The sequence below is a fragment of the Danio aesculapii genome, chromosome 12 (assembly GCF_903798145.1).
Source record: "Danio aesculapii chromosome 12, fDanAes4.1, whole genome shotgun sequence".
Taxonomy (NCBI): domain Eukaryota; kingdom Metazoa; phylum Chordata; class Actinopteri; order Cypriniformes; family Danionidae; genus Danio; species Danio aesculapii.
The window spans coordinates 10,186,937-10,210,620 of NC_079446.1; the positions used below are offsets into that span (position 1 = coordinate 10,186,937).

A 23,684-nucleotide genomic window follows, 5' to 3' on the forward strand; every position below is an offset into this window, starting at 1 on the left:
GCAGCCCAACTCAGCCTAAACAGGCTAAATTGAAATATTTTGTGCAGGATCGGGAGTGAAGGTAACTTCTGAATGTTAAGAGAAGCTGCTTATGGGGCCGTTCACATATCACATCTTTTGCGTGCGCACTTCCCAGGCGCTCCCAGATGAAAACCACGAGTCATGCGTCAAGAACTAACCAATCAGCGTCATACTTTGGAATATACACATTTAGCTAGACTAATTACCTCAGACAAACACAGAACAACCAAACATTACAGTGCTTTTGCACACTATGGATGTCAACGGTTACAGTTATCCAGTTTTCTTCTTTTGTGTTAAAAAAAAGCCAACAAGGTTTGCAACAAGTAAATGATGAGAGAATTTTAAGCTTTGGGCGAACTTTTTAAGTCTTTTGAATATGTCAAGCTGCTGTGATCAACACATTGTAATGTTTTTCAGTGAATATTAAAATACTAAAAGAGCCGTAGTTTATTTTGTATTTATATAGGTTTTTATATGTTTTAAAAAGTAATTCGTAATCTGATTACTTTTTACATGAAGTAATTTGTAATGTAATCAGATTAAAATTTTTCCAGTAGTAATTTGTAATCTTTTACTTTTTAAAGTAACCTACCCAACACTGGTCTGCACCAATAGCCTAATGGTTAATGCTTTGACACATAGCACTGAGGTGATCGCAGGGACCAGAGTTGGAGTTCTGGCTTCAGTCCTTTCCTGTCTCCAATATACCGTCCTATAGAAGTAAAAATTTAAAAACCCCTAAAAATAAATACTATAATGATTACATTGTGATGAAAACCATTCAGTTTTTATCAATTACTCAATACAGTGCTCAACCAATCATATGGCCTTAACATTATAACCGATTCCTGCTTTTTCGATTTTCTCCGAGTATGATTTTAATTATGGTTCCATATGCTTGTCATTCACCAACCACAGGCACGATATGGATCTTTGAAGATCAAAGGGAGAAAAAGACCAGGCATCAATGCCACGACTTACTCCAACATGGAGAACTGAACTGACTACTGATGTGTGGGAAGATGTGTCCACTTTATCAGCATAATCACCTCTCTTCGCAAGGGCTGTGGACTCTTTAATTTCCATGACTATACCAGCAGTTCTATTTATTACCAGCAATTGTGTACATACAGTGAGTATCTTGTGCTAGAGTACTACATGAATGGGGTTTGACTGATGGGTGAATTTGTTTGTTATGCATGGCTTTTATTGGTCTGAGTTAGATTATTCAGATCCCTTTAGCTTCAGTATTTTAGAAGTGTGTCTCTTTTCGGATGTGGGTTTTATATTTCTGTTTTCATACATCTTTTGCTGCCTTTTAGATGATGTGTTTTAAGTAGTTTTTACAGTTGTCGTTTAGATTCCGATTCTTAAACTTGAAAATGATTCGTCAGCATCAGACCAAAAGTGTCTCTTATCAGTAATGGAGAAATGACCAAAGAGAACAAAAGGCAGTGTTTGCGGTAATGTTAAGATGTTTTAATTCCATTTTGTTAAAAAAAATCCAATGTTTTCTTTGTTGTTGAAGGTATGTGGGTTTAAAGAAACCCTTTTTGCACATTCTTTAAATCCTCGATGTAAATCCTTCACTTCTGGTCTCCATGCAGAATGTTCTTTATTTGGGAGAATGTCTACATTAATGAAACACCTCCGCTGTGGGTGTGTGAGAGTGTGTGTGCACGTGATGCTGTGCTATCGTGTGACCGGATGTGTCATTTAAAATGAATGCAATAATATGAATAAAGACAGAATGTTGTAATGAGTCTTATGCATTTCATTGTTTTTGTGTATTTATTACATAAACAAGTGTTATTTATTAAATTAATTAGCAGTAAAACATGAAATGTATGACAATATTTTATATTTAGTGCCCATTAGGTGCATATGTAAATGAATTAATAGTTTGATGGATAAACGGACAGAAAGATAGTGGGAAAGGTAGATCGACGGATGAACGGATGGGTTGGATGGACAGATGGAAAATCTCCTGTATTCTTCATATATCTTGGAAGATACAAAGGAAAACGTCAACAAAAACACATTTGAAGTCTTCTATGAGCATGTGCGAAAAGGTATTGATGAAACCAAAGTTAAGCATTCCGATCATCATGGTTTGTTCGGTGAAAAAACAACACTGCCCATAACTATTAGAACACTATACTCCCAGTCATTTGACGTTGTTTTTCTTCAGCTGAAACCGGGGCCTTAGTCAAGGTGGAGGAAATCATGAACAGTTCCAAATACCAGTCAAAATTGTTGCAAAACCTTCAGGCTTCTGAAAGAATCTTTCAGCGTGGCAACATCCCAAAGCACACATCCAAATCAACAATAGAATGGCTTCACCAGAAGAAGATTTTGGTTTTGTAATGGCTCAGCCAGAGCCCAGACCTGAATCCAATTCAAAACCTGTGGAATGATGTGAAGACAGCTGTGCAAACGAGATCCCCGATCTGACAGGTTTGGAGCATTTCCACTGAGAAAAGTGGGTAAATATCAACAAATTTGGGATGTGCCATGCATGCTGATAGACTCACACCTTAAAAGACTGAATTCTGTTATAATATTAAAAGATATGCTGCCAAAGAAAATAGTTTAAGGGTGTGCACACTAAAGCTGCGGTCACACTGGACTTTTCTCCACATAGACTTTCATTCATACGCACGCAAATGTGGCAGTATGGAAATGCAAGCTCATGCGACAAGCTTCCAAGTTCGCTGCGTTGGAAAGTTCAAGCTTGGTGAACTGAGAAATCGCATCACGTGACTGCGTGAGACCAATCGAAGATCAAAATGACCTCTCTGGACAGAAATTTAAAATATGGACTAATCACTCACTTTTTTTAATGTTTAATCATCTTGTTAAATCCAGCCCCTTTTCGTAGTGCCATATGACAAAATTTTGCATGCTGAAACTCTAGTGTGACCACAGTTTAAAAGGTAAAGTCTAGATCAGATATGCGGCCGGCTGGAAGTGCGATATGTACATTAATAAATAAAGCAGCATTTTTTAATGACACTGTATAACAATAATTAGTATTTTTGCAGTACTGTGACGGTTGGGTTTAGGGTTGGGGTATGACTAGGCGTTAAAAAATACAATTTATTGGGTAATTTAATAGATAACATACATAATGATCGGTACAACTACTGTTTTTAAGTTACTGTGACGGTTGGGTTTTGGGTTGGGGTGGGGGTAGGTTTTAAAAAAAACAATTTATTGGGTAATTTAATAGATAACATAAATAATGATCGGTACAACTACTGTTTTTACGTTACTGTGATGGTTGGGTTTAGGGTTGGGGTGGGAGTAGACCTTAATAAAATACAATGTGAAATTTAATAAATAGCAGAAATAATTCTCATTAACTTCCGGCTGCAAATGTATCCGATCTAGCAAAAGCCAGTTTAAATGTTAAATCCCGGCCCTTTTCGCAGCACTGTACAACAAAATTTTGCACGCACAAACTAGTGTGACCGCAGCTTTAAGCAACCACAAAATGTACATTTAACGCTTTAACCACATCACACCTGACTCTAATTATAGTCCTAATTAACCAATCCACCTAAGACATAAAGAAATAGACAAAATTCAAGAAAAACTAAATATACAGAAAATAATATATACAGGGAGAGGGAGAAAACTCAGGGAAACGGATTAAAGTGCAAATGAAATCAAAACTAACCAAATGATTTTGTTAGCTCACATTGGTAGTTTTGTGATGACCAATTCATCTGTGCATGTCATCATGAAAAATAAAAATCAGTGAAGCTGTGGTCACACTGGACTTTTCTCCCTATAGTCGGAAACCCAAGCTAGTGTGATAAGTTTAGTGATAAGTGATAAGACCAATCGAAGATCAAAACATGACCTCTCTGAACAGAAATTTAAAACATGGAGTAATCGCTCGCTTTTTTTAATGTCTATTCATCTTGTTTAATCACGCCCCTTTTCGCAGCGCCGTATAACAGAATTTCGCATGCTCAAACTCTAATGTGATTAAACAATATGATTAGACATTTTAAAATGCGAACGATTGCTTCATATTTTAAATTCAACCCAGGCTCATTCTGAAAACGCAGTCCAGTGGATGTTTCTGGAGACTTCGAATTATGTAGCCGGAGGTACGTATGGCTGCATTTAATTTTTTAACAGAACGCTACGGGGCAGTATGATGCTGTTCCCTTTAGTGCTTACCGGCTGACCTCTTACCTTTGTGTGGAGGGCTTTCCCGCTGCAACCAGTTTGTCCGGTTAGCTCGTCCTGTATGTCGGCGGACTTGAGACGCAGAGAGGAGCTCGGGAGAGACATTTGAGAAGCGAAAAGTCTCACACAGCGGCCTCTCGTGGATTTGCGAAAACAAAAACTGCAAAAATACGTACCTCCCGGGACGTCCACGGGACTACGTTTTCAGAATGAGCCTGGGTCGTTTAAATTTCTGTCCAGTGAGAGTTTTGATCTTTAATTGGTCTCATGCAGTCATGTGATGTGATTTCGCTGGTCAGAGTTTACCAAGCTTGAACTTTGCAACGCAGCGAACTGCGAAACTGTATCACACGAGCTTGCGTTTCCGGTCTCAAGCTTTCGCATGCGTATGAATGGAAGTCTATAGGGAGAAATGTCTAGTGTGACAGAAGCTTTATATGTACATTTTTCTTGACTGAGTGACCTGATGAAAAACATCACCTAAATAAATCGAAACGCCTCATTTTACACATCACAGATCATTTTATGAGTAGTGTGTGGACTTTTTATACCCACTGTACATGTGTATGAATTTGTACAAAACATTTCTTTTTGACAGACATTTTTTTTTAATCCAGCATACTTATTGAAGTTGTTTGAGATGACACTGACTGATGACATATTAATAATGAATGAGTAGGTGTGCGCAGACGTCTGACTCTCATATATCCTCAAGCAAGACAGGCATTAGTTCAGGACAGATGTTGCGTTGCTCTTGTGGAAACATTTGAGCTCTTATGACTGTTAATGAAGCGTGCTGAGATCCAGAGCAGAAGCCGAGACAGCAGAGAAGACAAGATTTCTGAAACATCCATCATACACACTTCATTACACCTTCATTATCTTATTATATGACATTTCTTCCGTTCAGGAGCTCATGTGTAGGCTGCTTAATGTTTAAAGTTCCTGACTCTAATTTGGCATTGAGGCAAATAATATAAAAACAGTAGTTACTGTGGTACAGTTAATGTATTGTTGTAAAAATATAAATAAGTAGCGTTAACTTTCGGCCGCAGCTGTATCTCTTCTAAGCTTTACCCAAATATTAAAAACTGTTATTACGGGTGTCGTCCAGTAGATGTCAGACTTCCAATTGGCTAGTGATTTACCATATTACAGGCACAATAAATATTATTTATGTTATACAAACTATCACCTAATATACAGCGAAAACTGACATTTATAATTGGTCAGATGGTGATTCAGACTTACTTAAAGATCTTTACTCAAAGTGGATTCATCCGTCAGCGTCATAATTTTGATATTGATTTTATATTCAGTCAAGTTAATAAACACTGATTTTATATAATAATGTATTGAGCTGCACTTCACAATTTTATGTGGTGTTTTTGTGTAGGTATGACTTAATTAATTGTTCCAAACTAGTTTAAGAAGCCTTTAGTTTTTATAAATCCATTTATAAAGCATAAAAAGAGGTGTAAATTTAATAAATATATTGTATTATAAAGACACTTTTTAAAGCACAGTATTTTTTTTTTATAATTCATAACTAATTTATTTTGTCTTTGCCATGAAGACAATACATAATTTACTAGTTTTCAGCTTAAGTTTCTATATAAAGGCTTAATTGACAGTTTTTATATTTATTACATATTTTATAGAGACAATCTAGAGCGATATATATTTGCAAAATAAAAGAAAGTTTTGCAAACAAAAAATAAAGTATTGAGCAAAAGTAAATTAAAAAATGCAAATCTCCAAAAATCGCAAAAGCGAAAATTTATTTGTGAGAAATAAAAATTAATTTTGCTAACAAAAATAAAGAACTGCAAATGGAAAATTAAGTTTTGAGGAATAGAAATGAAATTTGCAAACAAAAAGAACTGCAAATAAAAATCAAGCCGTGCAAAAAATAAAAAAATAACTAAAATATTTGCAATAAAAAAAACTATATATATTTGCAAAATATTTTTATAGCATTGCCTTTACAAAAGGGCCTGCCGTAAATGCCCAAGCTCCCTTGTCTCCGCCCCATTGTCAAATCAGGGCCACAAAAGGAAATGCGCAGAAACGTGAAGTGCAAAGTGAAAACATATACACACACATATATATATATATATACATACATATATATACACACATATATATATTTTTTTTGTTTGCAAATTTAATTTTTATTTCTCAAAAATCTATTTTTGCTTTGGGATTTTTGGAAATTTGTATTTATTTTATTTATTGATTTATTTTGCTCAATACTTTATTTTTTGTTTGCAAAACTTTCTTTTATTTTGCAAGTATATTTGGCCCTAGATTGACTCCATAATATTTTAAATATTTGATTCCAAACCAAGCTAAAAGATGGCTGCCACTGACTGCATCTCTCCAAACAGCCATCAGTCACTGTGGTTGACTTATATTGAGAGAATTCAAGAGCTCCGGGAACGAATTTAGTGCTGTTGTTTGGCAATTTTTGGCTCTCTTTCTGAGTGCCATTTCGTTTTATCAGCTAACAGTGGCTCTACAGATGTCAAATATTGTCCATTACTCCATACTCCTCTCCAAACCGGACACATCTATTAGGAGTTGCATTATATTATATGTCCACACGATGGTGCTATAAGAGAAGAAAGTGACCTCGGGCCTAAAGCAAATTATAAATGCCGCCGTCAATTTTACCCTCACGTCGTTCTAAAGAATATTACATGCCTTTATTTCTTCTGTGGAGCACAAAAGGTGAGCTTTTTAACATTTTTGACGTCGAAGTTTTAGAAAGCAGCAAGTTTTATGTCGCATGAGGACGTGTATTTAGTTGTCTAAATGTTTACCTCATGTACACACGATGTAAATGCTGAATATGTGCAAGTTAATTTACGAGATTTTCAAAAACAGCAACTTCCGTTTTAGCGTTAGTCGGTGACAAACCTTCATAGAGAAAAACAAAAAACTAAAGAAACTATCAAAGAAATCCCAATAGTTTTATAATAAATACCAAACATATAAATACAAAACAGTCATATTTTAACCACCGGTAAATTTTAATGTATTAGAGTGTGTTTTGAGACCTATTCCACGATTTAATATTTTTACACCAGAGATCCATACGGACTATTACAATTTCTATTAAAACCAATACAGTTTCTATTATCTCCACAGAAACCATTAGATGATTTTCCTTTTAATTTCCTTTTAAAAATGAATAATCTTTTCCCAGCAGGCATGGACCACCCATTGCCTTTATTTTTGGCCATTGATTTATATTCTATCAAACATCTTTGAGTTTCCCTGCTAAAAGAAAAAAATACACAGCTTAAAATATGCTGTTTGCTGGTTTTGGCTGGTTTAAGATGGACATAGCTGGTTTTGGTTGGTCATCTCACAGCCTAACCAGTTAAGACCAGGCTGGAAATGGCCACGAAGCCCCTCTTAAATCAGGCTGGTCGACCAGCTAAAACTAGTTAACCAGCTAACCAGCTTCTGTTTTTTTCAGCAGGGTCATTAGATGAAAGATGGAAAGTTGGAATTATATTTTAATCTAACAACTTGATATAAAGTAAATATATATATATATATATATATATATATATATATATATATATATATATATATATATATATATATATATATATACCCATCACAGACTTGTTTTTGTAGGCCAACCCTTTTGAATCACCCTGGTTCCGTCATAGAAGCCCAAACTATTATATTTCTATTGGCTACTGGGTTATTGCAGAAAAATATGTTTCTGGTCATCAAAATAATCTCCAGAAATAATCCTATAATTCATAATTTGTAAATATTTGATTATACTATATTATATTGTTATGTCATAATTCTATATATTTATATGATTGAATATTATAATATCGTAGTTAAAAGCTAAGTGTTGGCTAGTAAATGAACATCAAGTTTCAGTGACTTCAACATCAAGTGATAGTTCACCCAAAACTGAAAATTCTGCCATCATTTACTCTCCCATGACCTATTAGATTTTTTCTGTTGAACACTAAAGAAGATACTTTGAAGAATGTTGGAAACCTGTAACCATTGACTTCCATAGTGTTTGTTTTTCCTGCTTTGGAAGTTGATGGTTACAGGTTTCCATCATTTTTAACATTTCAACAGAACAAAAAAACTCAAAATGGTTTGGAACAAGACAAGTCAAGGCTGAGTAAATGACGACAGAATTTGTATTTTTGGGTGAACTAATGCTTTAATCTGCTGAAAATAATGAGTTTATGAGATTACCTGTCCAGATTGATGTCATTTAATGTTCCTGACAGCTTCTGTAGTAAAATCTATACAATTTCAAAAAGCTTTATTACTGACGTATTTCATGTCACAGAATAACACATGAAAATTAGCATAAGCGCTAAAATTCTAACTTAACTTTAGCTTTTAGTTTGCAAAAATATGACACCCTTCTAGTGGCCGATTAACAGCGGCAAACCATCTTGACAGCAAACACCATTAAAGCAACATTAATGTTTTCCATGTGAGCGAACGTCCTCGCTTAGCCCGAGTCAGATTACATGAATAATCTTTTGTTTGTTTGTTTGTTTTCAATCAAAGCTGCTTATTTTCTTACCACATTCCTGGAATGCTTAATCACGGCTCCAAACACATGTATGGAGTCAGGCCGGCCTCCTCCGTCACGGCTGTCCCTCAGGGTTTGACCAGGATTTGACTCTAGGATTAGCGAGAGGTCAGGCGGCCCCTGCTGGCTCTTCATGTTCTGCTATGGAATCATACAGTGCTGCTCTATGGAGATAACAGGCAGCACAGGTAATACCCTTCTTGTAAAAATAGTATTCTTAAAGGGATAGTTCACTCCCCCCCCAAAAAATGGACTCACCCTTCACTTGTTCTAAACCTGTTTGACAGTTCACCCCAAAATAAAAATATACCGTACTTGAACTGCCGAAGGACAATTAATTAAAATAAATAAATAAATAAATCGAAAATAATAAATTGTTTTTAAAACTAAATTTTTACCTGATTTGACTGCTGGACTGCATAGATTTTATATCGAATCGAATTTGTGTAGATGTTGTAGTTACGTTAAAAAAAATTTTCTTAGACCCTCACCATACATGGAAAGCAATGTTATGTGTATAATTTGTACTTCTAGGTATTTATTGGGTGCCCCTAATTTTCCTGGGGCCCTAAGTGGCAGCCTACTTCGCTTATTAGATAAATCTGTCCCTGCCATTGACATCCATTGTAGGATACAAACACTATGGAAGTCAATGGTTACCCATTTTCAGCTTTCTTCAAAATATCTTCTTTTGTGTTCAGCAGAAGAAAGACACTTAAATGGGTTTAGAACAAGTGAAGGGATAGTAAACGATGACAGAATTTTTTATAGATGAACTATCGGTTTAAACACAAAAGAAGATATTTTGAAGAATGTTGGAAATGTGTAACCACTGAATTCCATAGTATATACATTTTTTTCCTATTATGGATGTCCGTGGCTACTTGTTTCCAACAATATTTGTGTGTGTGTGTTTAACAGAAGAAAGAAAGGTAAAGTTTTGGAACCACTTGATGGTGAGTAAATGAGTACATTTTCATTTTTGAGTGAACTATCCCTTTAGCTGTATAAAAAGGACACTTGTTAGTACACAGCAAAATCGTCAGTTTTATTTAAAGTCTTAGAGGGTTAATTTTAACTGATCCTGGTGGCTCAGTGATTAGCACTGTTGCCTTAAAGCAAGAAGGTCACTGGTTCGAGTCCTGACTAGGACAGTTGGCATTTCTGTGTGGAGTTTGCATGTTCTCCCCGTGTTGGAGTGAGTTTCTTCCACAGTCCAAAGACAGTAGTGTCTGAGTGCGTGTGAATGTGAGTGTGTATGGGTGTTTCCCAGTACTTGGTTGGGCTGGAAGGGCATTCACTGCTTAAAACATGCTGGAATAGTTGGTGGTTCATCCCACTGTGGAAACCTCTGATAATCAGAGTCTAAGTCGAAGGAAAATGAATGAATGAATAAACCAATACAAAACAACATACTTACACAATATGCTGAACAATAAATTGTTTGAGCCTCAATATCACAATATGTGTATCTGCAAAAGTCGCATCACAGGATTAGATGATTTAATAAACATTAAAGATATTATTAAATATTAGCGTTGTTTTATTATATACAATTATTTATACAACGATGCTTGTTATTTTATGCTTGATTGTTCAGTTTTTGAATTTGAATACTTTTAGACTCCCCAGAAAACCATAAAGCACTGTTCACTTTCATTTTTGCTCTGTCTTATTCATATATGCTTGTAATTTATTATACTTTATGCAAATGCACTCCATAGAAACAGACTTGATCACTCCAGTCAATGTCATATTTTTCCAATATTGTGCAACCCTCCTTGTTAGAGTTCAAATCTTCAAAGTATATAAAAAAAAACTTCCAGAATATATAATATTAATGAAAAAATAAAAGGTTTCTAATGTGTATTTAAAAAGACAGTACACTTGTCGGCGCAATAACCTAGTGGTTAGCGCACTGACATATGGTGCAGTAGAACTGCAGGGCGTCCCAAGTTCAAATGCCAGCTCAAGTACAATTTAGTTTTAGGAACAAAAACTAACTTGACTTCTAGTTGATCAGTTGGTACCAGAAATGGCTTATATGAAAGGCAAAGGCCTTTAGATTCTTCAGGGTCATTAAGATTTGATCAAGATTGTTTGGATTCATCTTCAATGCCTCCTTCTTAATTTTACCCCAGACATGCTCAATAATGTTTATGTCTGGTGACTGGCCTGGCCAATCCTGGAGCACCATGACCTTTCTTTGCTTTCAGGAATTTTGATGTGGAGGCTGAAGTATGAGAAGGAGCGCTATCCTACTGAAGAATTTGCCCTCTCCTGTGGTTTGTAATGTAATGGGCTGCACAAAATTCTTGAAACCTCAGGTTGTTGATGTTGCCATCCACTCTGCAGATCTCTCGCATACCCCCATACTGAATGTAACCCCAAACCATGATTTTTCCTTCACCAAACTTGACTGATATCTGTGAGAATCTTGGGTCCATGCAGATTCCAATAGGTCTTCTGCAGTATTTATGATGATTGGGATGCAGTTCAACAGATGATTCATCAGAAAAATCTACCTTCTGCCGCTTGTCCAATTGATCAACTAGAAGTCAAGTTATTATTTGTTTCTCTTTCAACTGGAATTGAGGACAAGACTTTTGACAGGTAGTGTATTTTATTAATGTCTAACCCAACCCTCAGAGTAATGTAAAAACAGTAATTAAACAGAGTATTATACATAACATATTATTTATTAAATTATTTATTAAATTACCCATTAAATTGTATTGTATTAATGTCTACCCAACCCTCACAGTATTGTAAAAACAGTCATTATTGTTGTACGGTAATTGTATTCTTGTAATAATATAATTAATTCTCGCTAACTTCCGGCCGCAGATGTTTCCGTGTAGACTTTACTAATGAAAAGCAAACGAGAAATGTCTTGAAGGGGCAGGGACATAGCAGATATTAGAATGCATTTGATCAGTCATAAGATTTAATAAAATAATCAAATAAATTGCTGATTCATTTAGGAAGAAGTGACAAACTGCAAGCTTTGGATGTTTATATCTTCTAAAAGCGAATTTGTCACTATTTTGGAGCACACGAGATTACAGATATCCTTAAGACTAACATACTGATACTTGCATCTAAAAAACTATATTCAGATTTCACAGGGACTTTAAGTGGGTCAAAAAAGCACTTCTGTTTATCCAGTTGCAATTACTATCAAGTAGAGTTTAAATCAATTGTAAATACAAAGCAATCGAAGGTCTAAAAAATGTATGCAAGGCTGCATGATACTGGAAAAATTCAATTCAGTTCATCTTTATTTGTATAGCGCTTGAAATGTAGATTGTGTCGAAGCAGCTTCACATAGAAGATTATAGTAGATTCAAAGTGTCAGTTCAGTTTAGATCAGTATAGTTCAATGTGTTTTAATATTCACTCTTGAGAGTCCAAACACTGAAGATTAATCCATTGATGCACAGCTCAACAAGTCCCGAATGATGCAAGCCAGTGACGACAGCGGCGAGAAAAAAACTTCACCAATTGGCGAAAGTGAAGGAAAAAAAAACCTTGACAGAAACCAGGCTTAATTGGGCACGACCATTTCTCATATGGCCAAATGTCTTGTGCAGAGCTGTAGTCTAGGCGCTGGAGAACGCTGGACGTCAGCAAAGATTTGTCTCACAGGAATCAGACGCATGCTCTCTACTCCTCCATGATCACCACAGCAGCTGCTACGGCCTGGTTCAAGATTGTGGAAACCTTGGGATCATCTCTTCACAGGTCTTGGATCACTTCAGTGACACTGCATAATCTTTGGGGGCCTTGGGATGAGTATCCCCAGGTGGAAATAGAGAATAAAGAGAATAATTAGCGTGAAAAGATAGGTTGTTTAATTATTTTTTTTAGGGGTTTTCACCTTTATTGATAGGACAGTGGAGATTTACAGACAGGAAAGTTTGGGGAGCAGAAAGAGGGGATGGATTGGCAAAGGACCTCGAGCTGGGAATCAGACTCTGGTTGCCGCGAGCACATGGGTTCTATATGTCGAGGTACTAACCACTAGGCTATTGGCGCCGACAAAAGGTTTTTAATCTAGTTTTGAACTGTGAGAGTGTGTCTGAGCCTCGGACATTATCAGGAAGGCTATTCCTGAGTTTAGGAGCCATGAATGAGAAGGCTCGACCTCCTTTACTCGACTTTACTATTCTAGGTACTACCAGAAGCCCTGAGTTTTGAGATTTTAAAGAGCGGTTTGGATTGTAGCGAGACAGAAAAAACAGACATTGCGAAATTTTTGTATACAATATATATTGCGATACTGAATATACTTTTACCAGATGAAATAAATAGCTCTATTTGGAAAGAATTCATAATTTTAGATGCTTTGAGATGATTCTGTAAGACATCTGCATAGAATATAATAAGCCAATCACAAGCACTGATACAATAGAGCAATTATACTGTATAAATCAAATACACAATGCTTTATGATTTTCTGGCAATATTCAGGTACACAAATTTAATAATCAAAACTAAAATGACACTGTATAGTCTTCATCGTAAATTTGCACTTGCAATTATTCTCTTAGAAACATCATATTTTGTGCCTAAATATACTCAAAAAATTACATTTGCAGTTTGTTCCAACTACTAATTTCAAATAAGCATGACAGTTTACTTTAAACTGACTTGAAATGCTCACACAGTCCCAAAACACGCATAAAAGAATAAATGTTTTGGTAACTTTATGGCTAAACATTGCAGTGACTCCACAAATCGTTGTTTTCAAACGTGGTTCCTGGTCAATTATAATTTAAGCCCTTAACTTATGTATATTATTTGTTACGTTTGCTCTTTTTTTTAAGTAGCTAGTTATAAATTTAACAGTAATGTGGTATTTGATAATTATATATGGTATTATTACATAATATATAATAAAAATATATATATGATACATGGCATACATGTTTAGGTAGAAATGACCCAGCAGGCACAGGACATCAATATGACGTCAGATTGATGTTGTGCTCCAATGTCGGGATGTTGCATTTTGGGTTAAAATTAAAATTGGGATGACGTCAGAACCCAACGTTAGACTGACATCAGATTTTGGTACCTTTTTTACACAACTTAAAAACAGCCAAATATCAATGTCTAATGATGTTACAGCTTGACGTTGTGTGGACGTTACCACTATGACGTCTATCAGACGTTGGATTTTGGTTGCCATACCTGACGAATAAATGTCAGTATTTGACCTCAATATGACGTTGGTTTAAGATGTTGGCTCAACGTTGGATTTTGGTCACTTTCCAACACAACCAAATATCAACGTCATTTACCGACATCAAAATAACGTTGTTATTAGACGCTGCCTAGACATAGAATATTGTTCACCCGACATCACGACCTAAATCTAACCTAATATCAACATCTAATGATGTTACAGCTTGACCTTGTGTGGACGTTACCACTATGACGTCTACCAGACGTCGCATTTTATTTTTCCATACTTGACGAATAAATGTCAGTATTTGACGTCAATATGACGTTGGTTTAAGATGTTAGTTCGACGTTGGATTTTGGTCACTTTCCAACACAACCTAAAATCAATCAAATATCAAAGTCATTTGACGACATCAAAATAACATTGTCATTAGATGCTGGCTAGACATCGAATTTTGTTACCTGACATTACAACCTAAATCTAACCAAATATCAACGTCTTATGCTGTTACAGACTGACGTTGTGTGAACATTACCACTATGACGTCTATCAGATGTTGGATTTTGGTTGCCATACCTGAAGAATACATGTCAGTATTTGACACCAATATGACGTTGGTTTAAGATGTTGGCTCGACGTTGGATTTTGGTAACTTTTAAACACAACCTAAAATCAACCCAATATCAACGTCATTATTAGACATCAAAATAACGTTGTCCTAAGATGCTGGCTAGACACAGAATATTGTTCACCCGACATCAAAATCTAAATCTAAATAAAATATCAACATCTAATGATGTTACAGCTTGATGTTGTGTGGACGTTACCACTATGTCTTTCAGATATTGGATATTTGTTGCCATAACTGATGAATAAATGTCAGTATTTGACGTCAATATGACATTGATTTAAGATGTTGGCTCGACGTTGGAGTTTGGTCACATTTTAACACAACCTAAAATCAACGCCATTTAACGACATCAAAATAACGTTGTCATTAGATACTGCCTAGACGTAGAATTTTGTTCACCTGACATCACAACCTAAATCTAACCTAATATTAACGTCTTATGTTATGGGCGTGCCCTGCTGGGCACATTGAAGTGTGTTTTAGTTTACCATCATTGCTTAAGTACGTTAACCACATTTCAGAAACATTGAACTTAAGTCCTATTTTGCGCTTTAAAAATAAAACCAAATGCACTTTACTCACTGTCATTTAGATCAAAGGTCTTTATGATTTAAGGTTGTGCATTTAGTCATAATCATAACCTCAATGTGCCCAGCTAGATATTATCTGCATGGGAACTGCGGTTGCATGCTAATATCACTTATGGAGAGACATTAGTGATTGCCTGCAGAATTTGCTGGCATATCAGCAAGAAAGACAACAGTTTAGTTTACCTCCCGTCAAGCGGAAGACTTATGCCATGCGGTTGCATAAGACAAACAATATGTGGCAAAAGTTTACAGCTATCTGCTCTCTGCAGGCGATTGGACCCGTGCGGTGCTCATACACACACACTCACACACACCAAAACAGAAGTTCATAAACGGGTTCAGGAAGAGGTCAGTCGCACACTTACCACGCATTGCACCATTAACTAAATGTTTCCTTAATTGTTTGAATTATATGGTAGTTGTGTCCCCTTTTCCCCAGCCCCCGCCCCATCGCTAATCCTCATGACCCCTTTAAAGGCCGCTCAGGTGGATGTGTGTGTGTGTGTGTGTGCGGAGGGGAGGAGCAATGTCTGCTCTGACCCATGGCTGAACTTTGCAGAGATTTCCTGTTGCTGCTGTAGACAGAGTGTGTTGTGCCGTGGAGAGGTGCAGATGGCACGATCTGTCCTTCTATTTGCCCATTCCCTCGCTTCCAAGCCTCCATTAGATCGCCGCGCATCATCAGATTTACTGTTATTGTCACCCACTGGTTTTCGCACTTTATTTGTTTGGAGTGAATATGTCAGTGCTGCAAATAGGCAGGATGGTGTTGCGAGGTCAGACGTTCCTACAAATTGTGTTGCTGGTGCAATATTAGTCCATTTTTAGAGTCTATTTGTGCTAATTTTGTGTTTCAGGTACATAGAGTGTAAAAATGCTGGAGTGTATAAACTTAGTTGTTTAAACTGAAATATAGGCAAACCATAACATTGGGTTGTCTTTTTTAAATGGTATTTTTTATGGTTGACCCAGCATGTATACTCATTTCAAGAGTTCACACTTAGATATTGCTTGATAATAATAGCAGGTTTGGCATGCTGTCCCAGGAGAAAACCCTGAGCTCGGAGATATGAGCATGTAAGGGGAGTACGAGATCAGGTAGTTCTCAAGCGCTCCTCCTGATAAAGGAGGAAAGAGGGAGATGAGGTGGATGGGGGGGATTCTTAGGAAAATGAAGGTAAGGGAGTAGTTTTAGCCGGGCTACTTATAGTGAGTTTGGATTAGTCTGATTGGCTAACTAATGATTGTAGATGAGAGACCAGCTGCGATCAATCATATTAGGTGTTCCTCTCTAAATGAGTTTGTGAAACTTCACTCATTACCACACTTTACATTTAGGCCAAAAATAAATATATATACATACACACACACATACATACAAACATACATGTGTATATATATATATATATATATATATATATATATATATATATATATATATATATATATATATCCCTTAAATACCGTCTATACCGCATGTCTTTGGACAATGCAAACATGCAAACTCCATACAGAAATGCCAGCTGACCCAGCCGGTGCTTGAACCAGAGGCCTTCTTGCTGTGAGGTGACAGTGCTACCCACTGAACCACCGTTTTGCCCCTGTATATATATATTTTTTATACACATGTACTGTATATATTGCTGTTTAATATCAATACTTAGCCACTTTCATGAAATTGAAACTAAATGTTGACCCAAATTAACATATTAACATAACATGATTATTAACATGTTTCATAATTGACATAACTCATTGTATTTTTATAAAGTTAAGATGTTATTCTGTGAAGTGCTACTTAATTAATTGATTCAGTTCATCAAGTTCATTGAAGCGAGTACAAAAAAATATACTATAATATATGATTTCTTTCAAATTTAAAATGATTTGAATCGCATACACTGTAGGAAACGGTTACTTTCCTCACTTTCCTCATTCCTCATTACTTTCCTCATTTATAAAACTTTATAAATTCAAGTTCAGTTCACTTAAAATAATACAGTTGTAATTGGCAACTGTTAACTTAATTTTTAGAATTACACAAGTTTTTCATTCAATCATTCATTTTCCTTTGGTTTAGTTCCTTTTATTATTCTGGGGTCACCACAGTGGAATGAACTGCCAACTTATCCAGCATATGTTTTACACAGCGGATGCCCTTCCAGCTGAAACACAGTACTGGGAAACATCCATACACACTCATACAATACTGCCAATTTAGTTTATTTAATTCACTTATAGCGCAAATACATTGCTCAGAGAACATTTTGTTGCACTTTTTAGATGTTAAATCCACTTGAGGGCGCTCTACATTTTTGTGAAACGCAAAATACATTGTCCGGAGTACGTTTTTTTTGCACTTTTTAGATGTAAAATCCACTAGAGGGCACTCTACATTTTTGCAAAATGTAAAATACATTGCTCAGAGTACGTTTTGTTGTACTTTTTAGATGTGAAATCCACTAGAGGGTGCTCTCAACCTTTTTGGAAATGTAAAGTACATTGCTTGGAGTATGTTTTGTTGCACTTTTTAGATGTGAAATCCACTAGAGGGCGCTCTACATTTTTGTGAAATGTAAAATACATTGCTCAGAGTACGTTTTGTTGCACTTTTTAGATGTGAAATCCACTAGAGGGAGCTCTACATTTTTGTGAAATGTAAAATACATTGCTCAGAGTACGTTTTGTTGCACTTTTTAAATGTGAAATCAACCCGAGGGCACTTTTTACATTTTTGTGTCTTTGACTTGTGAGGGAAACCGGAGCACGGGGAGAACATGCAAACTCCACACAGAAACGCCACTTGACCCAGCCAGGACTCGAACCAGCAAACTTCTTGCTGTGAGGCAACAGTGCTAACCACTGAGCCACAGAAATGTTTCATTACTTAATTATTTTAATGCAAAAGGTTTAATCACTTTTTTAAGTAAAGCTAAGTAATCAATTTTACAATGTAATTGTCTTTTCTTCCACATTTTAGTAGAGATTAGAGATAGATTAACTGCCATAAAATGTCACCATGCAAAAAATATATTAATAATAATAATAATTATTATAATAGTCCAGAAACACAGGCAGCTTTTTGTTTATTCATGATTAATATATTAAAAAGATGGAGAAAGACAAAGTACACTGTAAAAAAGCTGGGTTCCACACAATCCATTTATGTTGTCCCAACAGAAATTAAATTAACCTTATCGTTTTTTACAAATTTAGGTGGGTTGAACATAAAACAATCCCCCCACCCCCCAAAAACCTGTAAGAATTGTGTTGATTCAACTAATTTTCATTAAGTAATTAGAACAAGTCATTTTTATAAGTGTACAACTGCTGCTTTTTCGAGCATGTCAGCCTTGTTCTTCAGTGCCGGCTGGGTTATTGTGAATGAACATGAAATGGGACAGGCCATGCAAAGTAGTTAGCAGGGACTAAGCAAACAGATCTGCCCTTCAAAGTGAGAGGAAGCATCATAAATCCAGCCTGGCGACAGGAGACAGTGTACCTCCTCAGCTCCTGCAAACCACTGCTCCGCCTCAGCCGTTCTCCATACAAGCAGCCCAGCAGCAGCCTGCCTAATATCCCAGCAGGACTGAGCACAGGTGAAGCAGCCAAACGCACCCTTCCCCTGATACCCAATCCTGCAGGTCTTCATTTCTTCCTCTTCTCCATCCATCCAAATGATAAGCGGATGCTGAGATGGCAAACTGCTGGATTCTACACGTCCTGCGACAAGCGTGAAATCTGGACTGGTTTTGTTGCTTAATGGGAGCAATCCACGTCTAGCCAAATGGAGGCATTTTGCACACTTCCCGTTCTCGTTGGTTCTCTCTAACACACATGCACACACACACACACACGCAGCTGTTCGTAGCCTGATGGCCACCAATAAACAAGAACAGTTCACATTCCCAAAGGCGGCGGGGTCAGGACCTCAAAATAAAACGGACAAATCTGATTGTGGAATCAGCACGTGTCGCCAGGCCGGGGTTGAAGGGGGGTAAGGGTAAGTCGAGGACAGAGGCGAGCAAGAGAGAGAGAGAGAAAGAGAGAGGGCAATACTGCCACCCTCTGTGTTTGACTTTATGAGAGCTTTCCTGTGGTTGTCCCTTCACCGACCTTGTGCTCCTTCACCTGTGCTGTGTTTTCTCACATCTACACACGTGCTAATGACCTGAAAGTGACCACTGCAAAGGGACATACTTGGATTGGGCTAGACAGTGATCAGAATTTTGTCTTTTTAGATGCAAAATCCACTAGAGGGCGCTTTCTACATCTTTTCGTAATGTAAAATAAATTGCTCAGTCCTTTTCTTGTTGCACTTTTTAGATGCGAAATCCACTAGAAGGCGCTTTCTACATTTTTAGATGAGAAATCCATTATAAAGCACTTTCTACATTTTGTGTAATGTAAAATACATTGCTCAGAGTACTTTTTTCGGTGCAGTTTTTATATGAGAAATCTACTAAAAGGGCACTGCCTACATTTTTACGAAACGTAGGTTACATTGTACTTTTTAGATGCAAAATCCACTAGAGGACGAAATGTAAATTACATTGCTCAAAGTATTTTTTGTTGCACTTTTTAGATGTGAAATCCACTAGAGGGCGCTCTCTGCATTTTTGAAATTTAAAATACATTGCTTGGAGTATGTTTTGTTGTACTTTTTAGATGTGAAATCCACTAGAGGCGCTCTCTACACTTTTGTGAAACGTAAAATACATTGCTCAAAGTATGTTTTGTTGCACTTTTTAGATGTGAAATCCACTAGAGGGCGCTCTACATTTTTGTGAAATGTAAAATACATTGCTTGAAGTATGTTTTGTTGCATTTTTTAAATGTGAAATCCACTAGAGGGCACTTTCTACATTATTGGAAATGTAAAATACATAGCTTAGAGTACGTTTTGTCGCACTTTTTAGATGTAAAATAATCCACTAGAGGGAGTTTTCCACATTTTTGTGAAATGTAAAATACATTGATCAAAGTATGTTTCATTCCAGTTTTTAGATGTGAAATCCAATAGAGGGTTCTCTCTACAGTTTGGAAATGTAAAATATATTGCTCGGAGTATGTTTTGTTGCACTTTTTAGATGTAAAACCCACTAGAGGGCGCTCTACATTTTTGCGAAATGTAGAATACATTGCTCAGAGCACGTTTAGAATTTTTTAGATGCGAAATCCACTATAGGGCGCTTTCTTCATTTTTGCTACATTTAAAATATCTTGCTTAAAATATGTTTCGTTGCACTTTTCAAATGTGAAATCCACTAAAGGGCGCTTTCTACATTTTTGCAAAATGTAAAATACATTGCTCAGACTATGTTTTATTGCACTTTTTAGGTGAGAAATCCACTAAAGGATGCTTTCTGTATCTTTACATGATGTAAAATACATTTCTCGGAGTACATTTTGTTGCACTTTTTAGATTCAAAATTCACTAGAAGGCGCTGTTTACATTTTTGCGAATTTGAAATGTTACTTAGAGTGTGTTTTGTTGTATGTTTTACATAAACATTCTTCTTATAAACAGAGATGGTGGAGTTTGTCGCACAGCTCTGCATCACAAGTACAACATTATATAAAGTGAACTACCAAGCAAACTGACCACACCAAAAACATTTTTCATATTGAGATAGGTGAGGTGAACGTATTCGATTACAAATCATATATATTGTTAAGTTGTGGTATTTATTTGGTGTTGTGAAAATAACTGCAGGAAAAAATACTTTATTTGTCAATAATATGTCCCTGTAAATATCATTAGTGTGAAAATGAACAAAACTGGTTGGCATTATGCACTCCGTAGCATTCATTTTACCTACACTCAAACGTATGTTGAAGTATGATTTTGCGGTTTCACAAAAAGGCAGGCTGAAGCACGTATTTATTGTGTTGGCGTAATATGAATAAACAAATGGGTATGTGTTCACGCTGCAATCATTAGTCTTCGAATCTGATTTATTACTCAGATTACTCCGATTTTGTTGCCACTCTCTGATTTCAGTGTGAACTGATCATGACCCTGAACTGACTTGCATGTGCAAAGTAATGATAACGACGGCACGCAGCACACTCATAAGGAAGTAAACACAGAAATCACTAAGGTCAGCGTTTATATATTTACACTGTTAAAAATCTAGGGTTATACACAATTCATTCATGTTGTTCCAACACTAATCGATTAAGTTAACCTAAGAAAATTACGTGGATTGAACATAAAACAATTAAAATCTCAAGAATTGGGTTGTTTTGGCTTATTTTAAATAAGTAGTCTGAATAAACAGCAAAATCATTTTTCTGAGTGTACTGTATTTATAAGGCAATGGATTGAGGTTTTGGTTTTTTAAAATACTTTAGTTACACTTTATTTTTAAGTACAATTCTTGCTTTTAACAAACCATGACTTTTAGCTCAATAAACTCTTAATTTTGCTGCTTAAAGGGGGAAATGAAGCACTCAGTCAAGTTAACCTTATTTTGTACATTGGATTCCACTTTAATGAAAATATTTTTAACAAACTCGATTTATGTAACCATTTAGCAGAAAACAGCATGTTTTACTATAGATTTTAGACATAGGGCGGCGCCATCTTGGAATGTCGCTGTGTCTGACGTCACGGGGTTGGTTGAGTTCCCTGCGCTGAACAGAAACATTGGAAGTAAAGGAGACTGTAAAGCCTAATTTAACCCAATGCGTGAAGTTGTGGACGTGGAGCTGCTGCAAATGCAAGCATCAGATGTGTGTCCAATATAAAAGTATATATTTATTCTATTTTTCTTCTTTCCCCTTTTAATTATCGATCATTTGATGCACTTTGATTCATTCACTGTAGTACGCTGCCTGACTGCCTGTCTGGGTTTCCACCATGATTGTAATGGACTGAACACAGAGACTGGACAGCCCTGATAGTAAGTGTTGTATTGTTGTCTTTCAGGTTGTATCTCAGCTTTAATGCGCTTTTTAAATAAATAAATAAAAAAGAAGCTGCTTGCCATCGACAGCCGACTGCTTTCACTCCAAAATGGTGGAATCCGGGGCTGTTGCTGGGCGCTGCTGTTGCAATGGAATGTTCTATTGAGTGTCGCCTCTTGGTCATTCTAAGCTCTTTGGTATAGATCTGTCACTGTACTAATTGTGAATTAAACACCTCCAGCGACTTCTTCTACACGCTGTATGTCTGCCAAATTTTTGGAAAGACTCCCATTAGTGTGGAATGATGAATGATTGCCATTCGGTGATATAAAAATGCCAGAACTTCGAGGGAGAGTGAGGTTGTGAATTTAGGGCCACATGAGAAAATAGCCCAAATCAGAATCAAAAAGTTCCAGTTCCACATATGTGCTGTTTACACTGACTTGAAAAAGATATCTGTCACATATGGGTAAAAAAAAATCTAATTCAGGCCACGTTGTTTTGTAGTCTGAACGTATGTACAGGGCGTCACGGTGGTGCAGTGGTTAGCACTGTCACCTCACAGCAAGAAGGTTGCTGGTTCGAGACTCGACTGGGTCAGTTGGCATTTCTGTGTGGAGTTTGCATGCTCTCTCCATGTTTGTGTGGGTTTCCTCCAGGTGCTCCGGTTTCCCCAACAGTCCACACACATGCGCTAGGTGAATTGAATAAACTAAATTGATTGTAGTGTATGAGTGTGAATGCAAGAGTGGGTGTATTTGCTTTTCCAGTCAGGCTATAGGCTAATTAGACATATCTATCTCCTTTTTGTGCAAAATTTTGAGCAATTTTTCAGCTTAAAAAAGCATTTCTGGCACCAGGACACCAACAGTTCTTTTTTTTTCACACAATTTCTTTTAAACCATTTATTACACTATAGATCTCACACAGAGGCCTGTTTACAACTGGTGTTTAGACATTTTTGAGTCTGATTACAAGTAGACAAGTGAGATATTGTAATCTGTCATTTTGTCAGCTTTCTTGATTTTTTAGAGGGAAGGCTCTGTAATAATTTTGCTACTCGTTCAAACTACTTCTAATTGAGTTGAAACAACACAATTCTGGATATTTTTTTTGGGGGGGGGCATAATTGATTTATGTTCAATCCACTTAAATTTGTTAAATGAACATAATCGATTTTTGTTGGGACAGCATGATTAAATTGTGTAGAACTGAATTGTGCATTTTTTACAGTGTAGGTGGGTTTATTTATGCAATTTTTGTGATCTTTTTAATAATCTAATAATGCAGATTATAAAAGAGCTAAAAAACTGTAGAAGCAAAACAAAATCATTGATTCTGTCATTTTTTTTTTTATTTCTTAGTTAATATTATTGGCAAGGTTTAAGATAGAGATTAATGTACTGTAGGTGATTCATTATCAAATGTGATACAGCATTAAAAAGATTCACCGAAAGTTTCCGTCATCATTTACTCACCCTTCACTCGTCAAAACCTGTTTGAGTGTCTTTCTTCTGTTGAACACAAAAGAAGATATTT

At 36.3% G+C, this 23,684-nt stretch overlaps 1 protein-coding gene across 1 annotated transcript in view; it reads left to right on the forward strand.

The window, feature by feature from the left end:
• Window positions 1-1,783, forward strand: part of reep3b (receptor accessory protein 3b) — a 58,626-nt gene extending 56,843 nt beyond the window's left edge. Inside the window, exon 8 of the mRNA XM_056469681.1 lies at window positions 943-1,783. Within this exon, the coding sequence (XP_056325656.1) occupies window positions 943-1,023 (81 nt within the window). The 3' untranslated portion in view covers window positions 1,024-1,783. The remainder of the gene's footprint in view (window positions 1-942) is intronic.
• The last annotated feature ends 21,901 nt before the right edge of the window (window positions 1,784-23,684 follow it).